Raw genomic sequence first — 12440 nt, forward strand, 5'->3', positions numbered from 1 at the left:
AGCTCTGCTATATCTTATCATAAGTACATGCAGAGTGGCCCAGCCGAAGAATCTTTGTGTATCCAGCTTCATTTCTGTTGATCAACTGTATTCACTTTAAAGCCGATAGATATCCCATAGTATTTCCAAGTCTTTCCAAGTCTTTGCTTTGCCCAACCCTTCAAGGTGAACCTGATTCCACTTATTATAACTGCATTTTGGATGGTAAAATTTTAATGACCCAAGGTCTTACGCCCGCCTTATCTACGATGAGCTGATGCGTAAGTTATGTCGGGCAGTCAGCTTAGCCCAGTTCTTGCACTTATTTCCACTACATCTGCTTTAAGCACTGCACTCTGACAAGTTCTCAAGTATGTAAGTATGTAAGTATGTAAGTGTGTGTGTATTTATGTGGAGCACTATAAAAGCCTGCACTAGCATGAGCCAAGCTCATCTCACGTTGTGGCTCATTGCCCAAAGGCCACTGTAGCAGTCATCAGCTAGACAATATAAAGTGCTATTTGTGGGCACTCAAAAGACGCAGAGGCAGCCACCTGCAGGTGGCTCAGCTGCCTTCATAACTACTCGCCCTCTCTCTCTCCCTCTCTCTCTCTCTCTCACTTCCTCTGGCGTCTCGTTGGGTACATCGTTCACTTAACGTGGCTTTGCGTCATAAAGTTCAAGTTCATTATGCCAGCAAACAGGAAAAATAACAAACAGTTAACACACACACACACACGCGTGCACACACATACAGCTAAAGAGTCACCTCTGAAGAGAGGCCAACAAAAATATTGCTAAGAGCCACTTGCAGCGATTACACAAAAAAGTGAAACCCGACGACAATAAAGAAGAAAAATGCTACCGACTGACCAAAAGATGCCATAAAGCAACAACAAACAAATAAACGAACTGTAAAAACAAAAGCAACGTAAAATAATTATTATTTAATGGCACTGTGTGCATTGGCTCGTTAGACTGGACCCAAATAAAACAGCAGCAGCAAAGACGAACAAAATAAGTGAGAATTATGCAGCGACTGTTAAATGCCCGCCTAAACACTTGATAAATGTGAGAGGTCTCGAGAGGCATTAGCAATATTATTTATTAGACTATCAGCTTATGGCTCCAAGATTGTAAAAGTCACAGTGAATAATAGATATAATTATATTTAACTAAATGGCAACTCAAGTTCTTCAACTCAAGTCTCACACGAAAATCGTATGAAAACCAATATACCCTCAACACCTTGTGAATGAGTATTAAAAAGGTTGCGAATACGCCTTCCTGAATCAAATGCCCCTCCCCACTCCCTCACTATCTTGCCATCTCTCTCTCTCTCCCTCTTGCCTGGCACTTAACTTGTTTTGTTTTTTTTGGCCATGTTGACATTTCGGGCCGTTTCGTGGCTCACCTTTCCCTCACGTTGGCCCACTCAATGTGCTGGCCATTTAAATGCCAGCTAAATGCTTTAAAGATCATCGTTCAAATAAAATAAAAATAAAACGAAAATTTAACTTCAAGTGAAAGTACGAAATAATCGAACCGCTTTGAGAAAGTCACCAGACACAATTGAAATTTCAATTCAAATTCAAATTCAAATTCGTTTTCGTTTGCGGGCACGGATTGCCTGCAATGAGCTACCCACTACGGGGGCTGGTCAGGCACCCGCCACGCCCCCAAAGCTACACCGAAGGAAAACACTTGGCTTGTGACTTTTGGCCATTTTAGCCACTTAAGCGGTGGCATTCACCTCCGGTCTAGCAGCGTCTCCCATTTTCGCATACCCTGTTCTTATGGGTGATGAGAGAGGATAGGTGGCTTGAAGTGATTGGCTTTATGTGGGTATGGTAATATATATTCATATATAAAAGACTTTTCTTGAATTTAGTGTATTTACCTAATCTCTTATATCTATCCATATAAGTTGAAACTGTTTACAGCTGTAGAAGTTTCAATTTCATATAGAGATCACAAATCTAAATAGCTGTAAGTTTATTACAGAGCATCTACAAGTCGTTCAATATATGCTAGCCATTTACACAGTATCTACTAGTTGTTCATTCAACTTTACTTCACTGCAAATGTTTTATTTCTTTTAGCTTTTTTTCGCTTGGGCCTTTTAGCTCTTTTACAGCTGCCAGCTGCTGTTTTTATTGCTGCTAGCATTGCTTATTTGGCCTCTAGTGTGTGTGTGTGTGTGTGTGTATGGTTTTCTGCAGCTTCTGTTTTATTTTTTCGCTGCTTATTTCGGGTGGCCCAGCACTGCTAGCGCTTCGCCTGCGACTCTTTCTCACAGCTGTTCAAAGCGCAGAAGAAGAAGAAGTGTAGAAGCGGAGCGGGGGAGCAGGCGCAAGAGTCTCGGCTTCCAGTTACAGTTGAGCATTATATCATTCAATTAGTTGCATCTCATCTAAAATTTCACAAATTAGCTGCTTACAACATCTTCGCCATGTGTTGCCTTCGCGTCACCGCTCAACAGACAACGAGACAACAAAATTGCGATTTTTTGCTCATTCATCGGATGATGTGACAACAGGGATGACTTTGAAGAAAAAACTTCAGACTTGTACTGGTTGCCTTTCAATAATGGGAAAGAGACAATAAGTAGGGCTTGAAACGATTTGAGGTCTCAAAGTCTTCCCTAGTCTCAGAATTGAATCTTGACAAAAAGTTTCAGAATAAAAAGAAAATCTATTTGGAGTCATCTAAAAACATTGTAAATCATTTCATTAAATATAATAAGAGAGTAAGAGTATTTTTTATATTTAGATATCATCTGATCTTCTGATTCATTCTCTCCTACTCTCGAAGCCAGATTCCATTACTAGTCTATTAAAAGCCCAAGTATTATCAGGGGAATCTGATACATTTTATTAGGTGCTTTATTTGATATTCACATAGAATGCAAATGGGAAAAAGGGAGGACCATCTGTGCTGGGTGGCGGGCGTGCGCTAGACATCCTCGAAGCCAAACGGCAGCATTGGCTTGAACTGGACGTCCTCGTCGGTCCACATGGTCACGAACTCGCAGCACAGGACAAACTTATTCAAATGGGATGGAAAGAGGTCGTTCTTCTCGAACTGATAGCCGACCAGGTGATGGCAGCCGGCGCAGAGCACGGGCCGCATCTCTAGGCCGGCGCCGGCCAGCACACTCTCCTGCAGCAGCACGTTGAAGGCGTTGTTGATGAAGATGCAGCCGGCTTCCTTGCAGATGATCTCGCCCTCATCGCTGATGGCCGTGAAGCACTCGCTGCAGCGGAAGATGTGGTTGATCGTCTTGCGCACCATCTTCGACTCGACCGCACTCAGTATGATGTATACATATGTATGTATACATATATATATATATGTCTCTCTATATGTATACGTGCTCTCGAGAAATATCCTCGAATATTTTTTGAAGTGTGTGTCGAGTCAGGGACTGCGTAGTTTACATAAGGTACGTACGTCTGAACTTGTAGAACTGAACAGGAATACACTCATGGCATGCTAATATTTTTGGTACACATTCAAGATAGTCAAATGGGCATATTGGATTTTTGTTTTTTGCTGAATAAAAATTAGTAGAAATTGGTAAAGTGAAACTACATATATAGAGACCTACTTATGGAGGAAAACATTTACAAAGCCATTATTCATAGAAATGTAACATAAAAAGTTCTTAAGCTCGAGAACTTTAAGAGCTATAGTTGTCAAATACTGATAGGTATTATGATATTTTCTTGCTTGCATAACGGTGACTCGAATGTCTGCTTATACAGCTTAGTTCCATGAAGAAGTATATCTCCTAATCATGCTGTTACGTTTATCGCTCTCTTAATTGATGTTGCCATTGCTGTGGCTCTTCAAACAGACGCTGCCAGCAGGCTGCGGTCCAAACAAGTTGTAAAATAACAATAAAAACAATCGAAACGAGATTGAAAGTCGCAACTACCGAAAAGGCGTCAGCGGCAATAACGTACGATGCCATTACAATGCCCACAAAAGTGTTGTATAGTGCACGAAGAGAGGGGAAGAAGGGGGGGTGGGTAGAGAGAGAGAGTGTGGGGAGTGGAGAGTGAGTATTGCCATAAACACAGCTCGAGTTCAATAAAAATTATGAAACGCAACGCGCGACGACCTTGCGCAGATGCGTTGGGTTACATTGCGTAATGGAAAAGCCAGTCAACAGCTGGCATCTTCAAGTGCCAGCAGAGTGGGTGCGAAAGGGAGAGGGAGAGAGAGCAGAAGCATCAGCTGGAGCAGCAGCAACAGCAAAAGTTGAAGGCGACTGCAAACCGGCTTCAAAGTGTAGCAAGAGCCGGTTAAGCCAGCAGCATTTTGTCAGTACACTCAGCGCGACACAGTTGTTGTTGTTGTTGTTATTGTTGTTATTGTGTGTTGTTTTTGTTTTTTGTTGCTCTTCACTTTTTTCGGTGCTTGCGTCCGAAATTAGTAAAGCAACAAACAATGATAGGGCGAAGGCAAGCCGAATGCCAAATACTCTTACTCATAAAAAGACTTTGACTCTCCTTTAAGGTAAAGTAAATGAAATAGTAGTATAAATAGAAGCAGAAAGATTAGTAGCAATACTGATAACAATAGTAGTAGCTATAGAACTAGCAATGGTAGTAACAATAGGAGTAGCAATAATGGTAGCAATATTACTAGCAAAGGTAGCAATATCAGTGGCAATAGTAATAGCAAAAGTAGCAATAGTAGTGAAAATAGTAATAGCAATAGTAACAAAAGTAGTAGAAATAGTAGTAGAAATAGTAGTAGAAATAGTAGTAGCAATAGTAGGTACTACTTAATTCTAGACGACCGTCTATATACACATTCCACGGACAGACAGACATTAATAGATCCACGCAGCTCGTGGCTTGACGCACATAGTCTATTTATAGTAGTAGTAAATAGTAGTAGAAATAGTAGTAGAAATAGTAGTAGAAATAGTAGTAGAAATAGTAGTAGCAATAGTAGTTGCAATATTAGGTACTACTTAATTCTAGACGACCGTCTATATACACATTCCACGGACAGACACACATTTATAGATCCACGCTCGTGGCTTGACGCACATAGTCTATTTATAGAGTTTAATAGGTTTATTGATCCATCACATATACCCGCTGTTAGGGCATACTACAAAATCGACCCAGTCAAACGAAACCAAAACTGAGAAAAGGCCAGCGACTAAAGTCAGTCGCCTCACTCACGGCCTGGCCGATAAACATCTTTAATTATTCATTCTAAATCAAAGCTCGACCAAATGCCAAACGTCCAACAAAAAAGCTAATGCCCTCGTCTCGTCTGGTCGGTGGGCGTGGATTGCCTGCACGGCTCGATTAGAAATGGTAATTAGCTGTAAAAGCAGCTGGAACTCTGAGTAGAGAGCATTTCTCATAGCCAACACCCAACACTTGATCCCCAATTCGAATGCACAAAAAACTTGTTTATCAACCGAAAATTTCCGTTTGAGCTTAATTTTCATTGACACATTTAAGTGTGATCGATTATAGAAGTAGAAATAGACTTTTATTTTCAGATTTACTTTAGATTAACAAAGAACAGTTCCTTCCTCTATGATTCGCAACACTTAAAGCGATGATTAGGTAGTCCACAAACCTGTCCTATGGGCCTTGGCTAAATAATTTTACCATCGATCTGTCGATCCCATGTATCACACTTATGGCTTTTATCTATCCACGTTAGTAGCTCGACGTATCTCCCTCTCTCTCTCTATAGTCATTTGCCCACGTCATACGCACTCTTAACATTTTTATGACCGATCACACATTGTATTCATGCAACGTCAATGTCGTCATACACGTGTTTAAAGTTTGCATAAAAATGATGTATTTATTGGTTTGAGTTTTAGAGAGTTTTAGATTATATATAAAGCCCCCAGCATTTTTTGAAAAAAATTATATTGAATTTGAGCACTGCTCGACTGAAAATTTTTGGCAATCAGAAGAACAGTTAAAGATCTCAAATATTGAACATATACTATCCATAACATATACTATCAAAACGCAAAATACTATAGCTGGTATTTCTAGAGTCTTGCAATATGGACTTTATGTATAAGTTGACAAAGAAACTTGGCAGTTAATTAGATAAGGATCATATTAATAGATAAATATTGCGTCCATTGAGCACTTCAAAGAAACTTCGTTAAGGTATCATCAGATTATACGCTTTGACCTTTTAACTTCTGATAAGCTCTACTAAAAACCATGAGAGGTCATAAAAATGAGCTATAGACAGTGAACAACATACTCAATTGGCTTATCAAACAGTTGGATGTCTTTATTATAGTCTTAAGAGATACTTTTCTCTTCATACCATTGTGAAATGTTGCAATTGCAGCTTTTGTGGCATTCGGCATTCGCTTTGCTCGTGTGTGTTTTTATTGTCATTTGGACATCAAACAGAGCGTAACTTGTGCGCTGTCACGCAATGCCAAGCTCGACTTTTGCAAATGATATTTTATTTGAGGTTCTACAATGGCAGCACCTCCCAGCCGCCCAGCCGGCCAACTGCTGGAACTGCCCTCTCCTCCCATTTCATTAGGTTGAAATGCTACTTTGACCATAAATCGAATCGTTGAGGCGTAAAGTTTTTGTTTCCAGTGTTTTCTAAAGCTTTTTAAATTTGAACTTGAAATTTTGAATACAGAGGCATAAAAAACATATTCGTATAAACAAAAACTGGTTCCATCAGCTGAACCCAATTTGGGAAATGGTTGTCAAGAATTTGCATCTCCGATGAGCAGACGAAAGCCAAATGGAAATGAGTCAAGCAGGAAATAGTTTCGATGTTTCTGCTCTCGACATGTGAGATTATAATTATTATTATTATTTGCATAGCTGGACGTCCGATTGCACAATAATTAATAAGTTATTTCGGTTTAATCAAATCAATTATTACATCAATTCGGGACGGCCTGCTGTGCATATGCAATTTGCTTCATACGAAATTCGATTAGAGCTCAATTAACACATTTTTGAAGCAATGTTGAGGCTCTCGAATCGCTTTCCAAATGGCCAAGCTATGCTATCATGTTCGCATATCTGACATAGATTTGACATGTGGGCTAGCTCAGGGCGTTGAGCTGAGCTGAACGAGAATTCGTCTGAAACCCTTGTTTAAATTGATTTTGGCAAATAAATTTAACTGAGATATAGAGCAAGCTTTGCTACGGCTTGATTTAGGTTTGTTCAAGCTCATTAATAAATCTTTAAAATAGTTTCATTAATTATATATATTATCTATTAGAATTAGTGCGAAATCTTAGCTGAGATGTTCTTAAATGCTTTTCACGCGATGGACAAAATAAAAAAATGATTTTGCAGCTCCACATCAGAATTTTTAGACAAAGTAATACAAATGTTATAAAAAAATTCCTGTTAAAAATGCAATAATAAATAAAAAAAAAAAAAATTAGATTTATTGATTAAACTGTGGAATTTTTTATATATTTTTTAAATTTATTTTTACTTATGTATTTATATATTCATTTAATTATTTATATATTACTTATCATTTTATTTATTTATTTCTATTTTAATTTTTCTCATCTTTCTTTTAACAGTTAATCAGCTATAAAATTTCTTCATTTTAATTGGAGATTAATTATGTGTGTACTCCCAGGCTATCAAGCAAGACTCTGCAAGACCTCAAAATGCTCTACGTCAATGAACTGTAATTAATTAAATGTCAAATTTAAAATGATATTTTAACATTTAATTTTATAAAGTATTTATAAATATTTATTAAGTGTTTACATAAAAAAAAAGAACTCCATCTATCTATCATAAATCCTCACTTAATTGCCATAAAATGCAATTAATAATATTTGCTGCATATGCTTGTAGCTATAGCCAAATGGTATGAATTATTTATATATCCGGAGGCACGAAACCTTGTTTCAGAAAAAATAGATAAATAGACAGTATCAACTCAAAAGTAACTATAAAATAAAATATATAAACGAACTGAATGCAATTTAGTTTTTTATTTTTTTTGTGCTGGGAAAATAATAAATATTTTACTTTCACAGCTTTATAAATTTATGAATGTTTGAGGCCCGCAAAAACCCTTTCAAATTTCACGCTGTAATCGCAGTTAAATGGAGTCGGGGTAATAGTTGCATTTGATATGTGGCAAACGTGCACAAATGAACGAACATCAGCAAAAAAATTAGGAAATTTTATGAACTGGAGAAGCAAAGGTGTTAATACTCTGCAAAAATATATATTCTGAGTATAAAATATCCAATTTGATAGAGAGGGAGAGAGGGTGAGAGAGCGAGAGAGAGAGGTGATAAATGAGAGGTGAGAAAGATAGCAGTTCAGAGGAAGACTGTAGGCTAGAGGAGAATAGGGAAAGATATAACGAAAGACACAGATTTCAAGAGCGTCAGAGACAGACGAAGTCAGAATCAAAAGAAACCAAATAAAGACAGAGATGGAATTAATAGGGGAGACAAGGATTGCAAGAGGCACAATGAATCTATTTAAAATGGGCTAACAAACATTGTGAGCACTTCTAGTCTAGTATACCCCTCTTTATTTACAGAGTATGCCACATAACAATTTCATTTTTTCCTTCTTGTGCACTTCCACATAAAAAGTTATTAAACTGCGCATCAAACTGTAAATTACAGTAAAAAGCCTTTCGGACGCCATTTTGTGGGCGCCCACACAGGCACATATGCACACACACGCATGCATCGCAGCACATATATGTATAATGAGTGTGAAAAGTAATTCAATAAAACGCTCTTAATTATACTTTTGATCTTCGCTATGAAATAATGAAATGCTGAACGGAGAGTGTCAAATAAATCCGATTACAGCAAATATGTGTGTATGCATATAGCTATACATTATACGTGTGTTCGTATATCACACATAAATACCTATATAGTTGCCTAAAGCCAGTCAAAGCTGGCCGGCTTTCAGGCTGACCTCAAGCCAGACCCGCAGCAACTGAATTCCAACGAAGTTCAAAGTTTTTTTATTTTTTATTTTTAAACTGAATTTCCTGTTTGCCTTTTCGCTCTCTCTCTCCCTCGCTCTCTCTTTCTCTTTCTGCTGTTGTGGAGGATGGCGAGTAATTTCCTTCGCTTTTATTTATTTGTACATTTATCTTCTTGTTCCCGTTTTAATCCGCAAACATTCTTGATAAGCCATTTCGGATTTAATTGAGCGTTTTTTTCACTTTTGATTTGTTGTTGCTTTCCATTTTATTTGCCAATAAAACAAAGCAATTTTTTTAAACAATTTTTGTTTTGTATTGATTTATGAAGTGTGAATTTTTAAGTGCCGTAATCTGAGAGGTTTAGATAACGCATCGTTAGCTTTGAGAGTGGCATATGGCAAAAAAAAAAAAAAAACATTAAAAAAAAAATAACTCAGTTGGAAATATTCTTTTGAAATTATTTAAAAATGAAAATATCAATAAACAGATGTTTAAAATAATAAAATATATTAAAAAGGAAAGAATACTATTTTATTTATTTTTGGATTAAATTCTAAATATTCAATTAGCATCATTATATATTGTTATTTATGTTTTATATTTTTCTTTTTCAAAATTACAATTTATGAACATTTTTAGTTGCAGAAAAAAGTGCAAAAATAAATCTTGCTGGCCAATTTCATTTATTTGCGTTGACTTTCTATGAGGGCCAGATTTATCTGTGCAGCTCAGTCGCTGGCCCATGGAAATATGAATCGTTATATAATATTAATCGATGACAATAAAAGTTGCGCTGCTACTGATTTATGTATAATCGAAGGCAACAGTTGATAGCAGTTTTTTTTTTTTTTTTTTTTTCGTTGTTAGTTTTGTTTCATTTGATTTGGTCATAAATTCATCATCCAGAGATGGGTTTTTTATCTATTTTATCTATCTACTGTCATCTGTTTGTATAGAGTGAACTATGTGCATATAGTGCACAAAGTTATTGCCATAAATGATAACGGCGACGATACCGATAGCGATTAGGCGGAAGATAACGATAAATGTTAACGAGCTTTGCACTTGAGCGAATAAAGGAACAGATTTGAGTGCGACACGTGCTTAAGCCAGAGTTGGGGCTAGAGTGGGGGTCGCTGCTGACCCGAATAAGCTGGGAAATTGCGCATTCGCCACGTGCTCCCGCCCACATTTGACTGACTGCCACAACTGTCAGCACTAAAAACCAGAGACTCTAATTAAAAGTGAAGAGACAGTGAGCGAAAAAATGAAAGTAAAAGCCACTTGAAAGTGGATCAGAGCTGAGTAGACGATGAGCTGGCAAATACCCAGTACATAGCTCAGATATAGCCACGGTATCAGGCATTTACAGAGTACAGAATATATGTATGTATAATATTTTTTAAATTTACATGAACAGCATAAACATTTTACAGGGTATATATAAGGCCTAAAACTAAATCTGATATAATTTTATACTAAAAACATATTTTCTTTATATTTTACACATATGCACTTATGGATAAAGCACCTCAGTTTATCCATTCTAGCACAACTGTGCGTTTACAGGGTATACGGCAGTGGTAAGTCAGCTGCAAATAGAGATACGCAGCTTTTGTGGGCGTCACGGGGCGTTACTGCACCAGCTACCTGCCCCTATACGTAAGGCTAATTATATGTCAGCATTAAAGAGGCAACCAAAGAGAGAAAAAGAGAGAGGGAGTGAGTGGGAGAGAGAGAGGGCGATGGCTGTTATTTTAGCTGGCAAGTAATTACTATGCAACTGGCATAGACGTAACGGAGCTCAAATATTGTTGGATGATCAATGCTCGTGCATTGGCCGGAAGAGGTAGGAAATTAAAGAAGAAGAAGAAGAAGTAGACTACACACTGTGATGGGTAGGATGGATTGGGAGGGTAGGGGGTTACGTTGAATTTAACGTATATAAGAAATAATTTTTATCAACTTACCTTCTCCGTGCTGGATTGGAAATAGTAAACCATCACGAACATCCAGATGATGCTGACGAAGACAATTAATTTGATGTTGCGACGCATGTTTATTGATTCTTCTTCTTCTGTTTTAACTGATTTATATTATAATAATAATAATATTGTATTATTTATCGGACGTGTTGTTTTTTGTTATTTGGCAAATTCGTTTGCTTTTTCACTGTTTCGGGATGAACAAAAAATTATTGATTGGATTAATTACATTTAATTGAGAGCCGCAAACACGTGCCACATGCCACGAGCTTCAGTACTCAATTATTTCTCTTTGTTCTTATTTTTTTTTTTCAATTTTTATTTTTGTATAACAATTGAAAATCTGTTTTTCAATTGTTGTCTTTCCGCGCCATCCGCTTTGGCACTTTTATTTATTCAAATGCAATTAATTAGCTAGCTGAACTACAGTTCCACAGTTCCTGCGATGGCCGAGCTGTTGCCAGCTTCCGTTTGTGGCTCCCAATTAATTATCGGCCACACTCGCCCGCAATGCTCAAATGAGTCTATTCGGTTTGCTGATAAGGAATTTTGTACTTTATCTGTCAGTCGGTTAGTCCCTCTACTCTGAGATAACTCTTAACTAGTTATCTGACCCTGGCAAAGTCTTCTATGCACTTGGCTTATCAAAAATCTAAATTGCTCTATGCAGTCTGATTAAAGTTATTCATATTGCAATCTGGGTTAACTACATTTATCTATACTTTATCGCTAGATCTACAGTTATATTAGGGCACAGATGGCAACTGCAAGCAGAGATTTAGCGAAAGAGGTAGATAGAGAGATAGAGAGAGAGAGATAACAGATTCTGGAACGACAATTGTTAGTTCCTTCAATAAGTTTTCTTGTTTTTAATTTTTTCTTATTTTTTTTTTTTAAATTAATAAATTATTAAAATATTAATTGTAAATTATATAAGCCGGATCAAAGGTGCTTTCATTACGTAGTAAAAAAGTTGCTCTCTTTGTTATGTTAAAAAGTTGATTATTATATGGTTCATAAAAACTGTTGAGAACCAGTTAACGAAATTGGCTAATATTCAATTTGAGCAAATTGTTACAAGAGCAGCTGATAAGAGAATTGAGCCATGGCTTATCATTTCTAATGGATTACCTTTTTAAAAAAGTCTTTTATTGTTTGGCATAGTAAATATTTTATAACATATTTCTCACAGTCTTAAAGGGTCTTCATTTTCTTAAGAAATGTTTTGCCTCTGCTCGAGCTACAAGTGCATAATAATGATTTATACAAGAGATAGATTAGATGATGATATCATCAAAAGCTTTTCTGACTGATAATGATAATGATAGTGTTATACCTATATAATATATATGGATGCATACAGAATATACAGTAGAGTATTACTCTATAGATCATAGTAGAGTTTCTACTTTTTATATATTTTAAGATTCAATTTTTGTATAAGAATTTTAGCCTGCTTCTACTTGCTTCGAGCACTCCACCTCAACATTTTTATCTCGAACC

At 36.8% G+C, this 12440-nt stretch overlaps 1 protein-coding gene and 1 long non-coding RNA gene across 2 annotated transcripts in view; one reads left to right on the forward strand and one right to left on the reverse strand.

The window, feature by feature from the left end:
- LOC149091599 (uncharacterized) overlaps window positions 1-7879 on the forward strand; it is a 57924-nt gene extending 50045 nt beyond the window's left edge. The window contains exon 4 of the long non-coding RNA XR_016196419.1: window positions 7562-7879. This is a non-coding gene — a long non-coding RNA (uncharacterized LOC149091599). The remainder of the gene's footprint in view (window positions 1-7561) is intronic.
- The window catches only part of Pgant2 (polypeptide N-acetylgalactosaminyltransferase 2), a 28780-nt gene extending 17707 nt beyond the window's left edge, over window positions 1-11073 (reverse strand). Inside the window, exon 1 of the mRNA XM_018099101.3 lies at window positions 10923-11073. Within this exon, the coding sequence (XP_017954590.1) occupies window positions 10923-11009 (87 nt within the window). The 5' untranslated portion in view covers window positions 11010-11073. The remainder of the gene's footprint in view (window positions 1-10922) is intronic.
- Window positions 11074-12440: the final 1367 nt, after the last annotated feature.

Source organism: Drosophila navojoa, chromosome 3 (genome assembly GCF_054131105.1).
Source record: "Drosophila navojoa isolate 15081-1374.11 chromosome 3, UAZ_NAV_1.0, whole genome shotgun sequence".
NCBI classification, from domain to species: domain Eukaryota; kingdom Metazoa; phylum Arthropoda; class Insecta; order Diptera; family Drosophilidae; genus Drosophila; species Drosophila navojoa.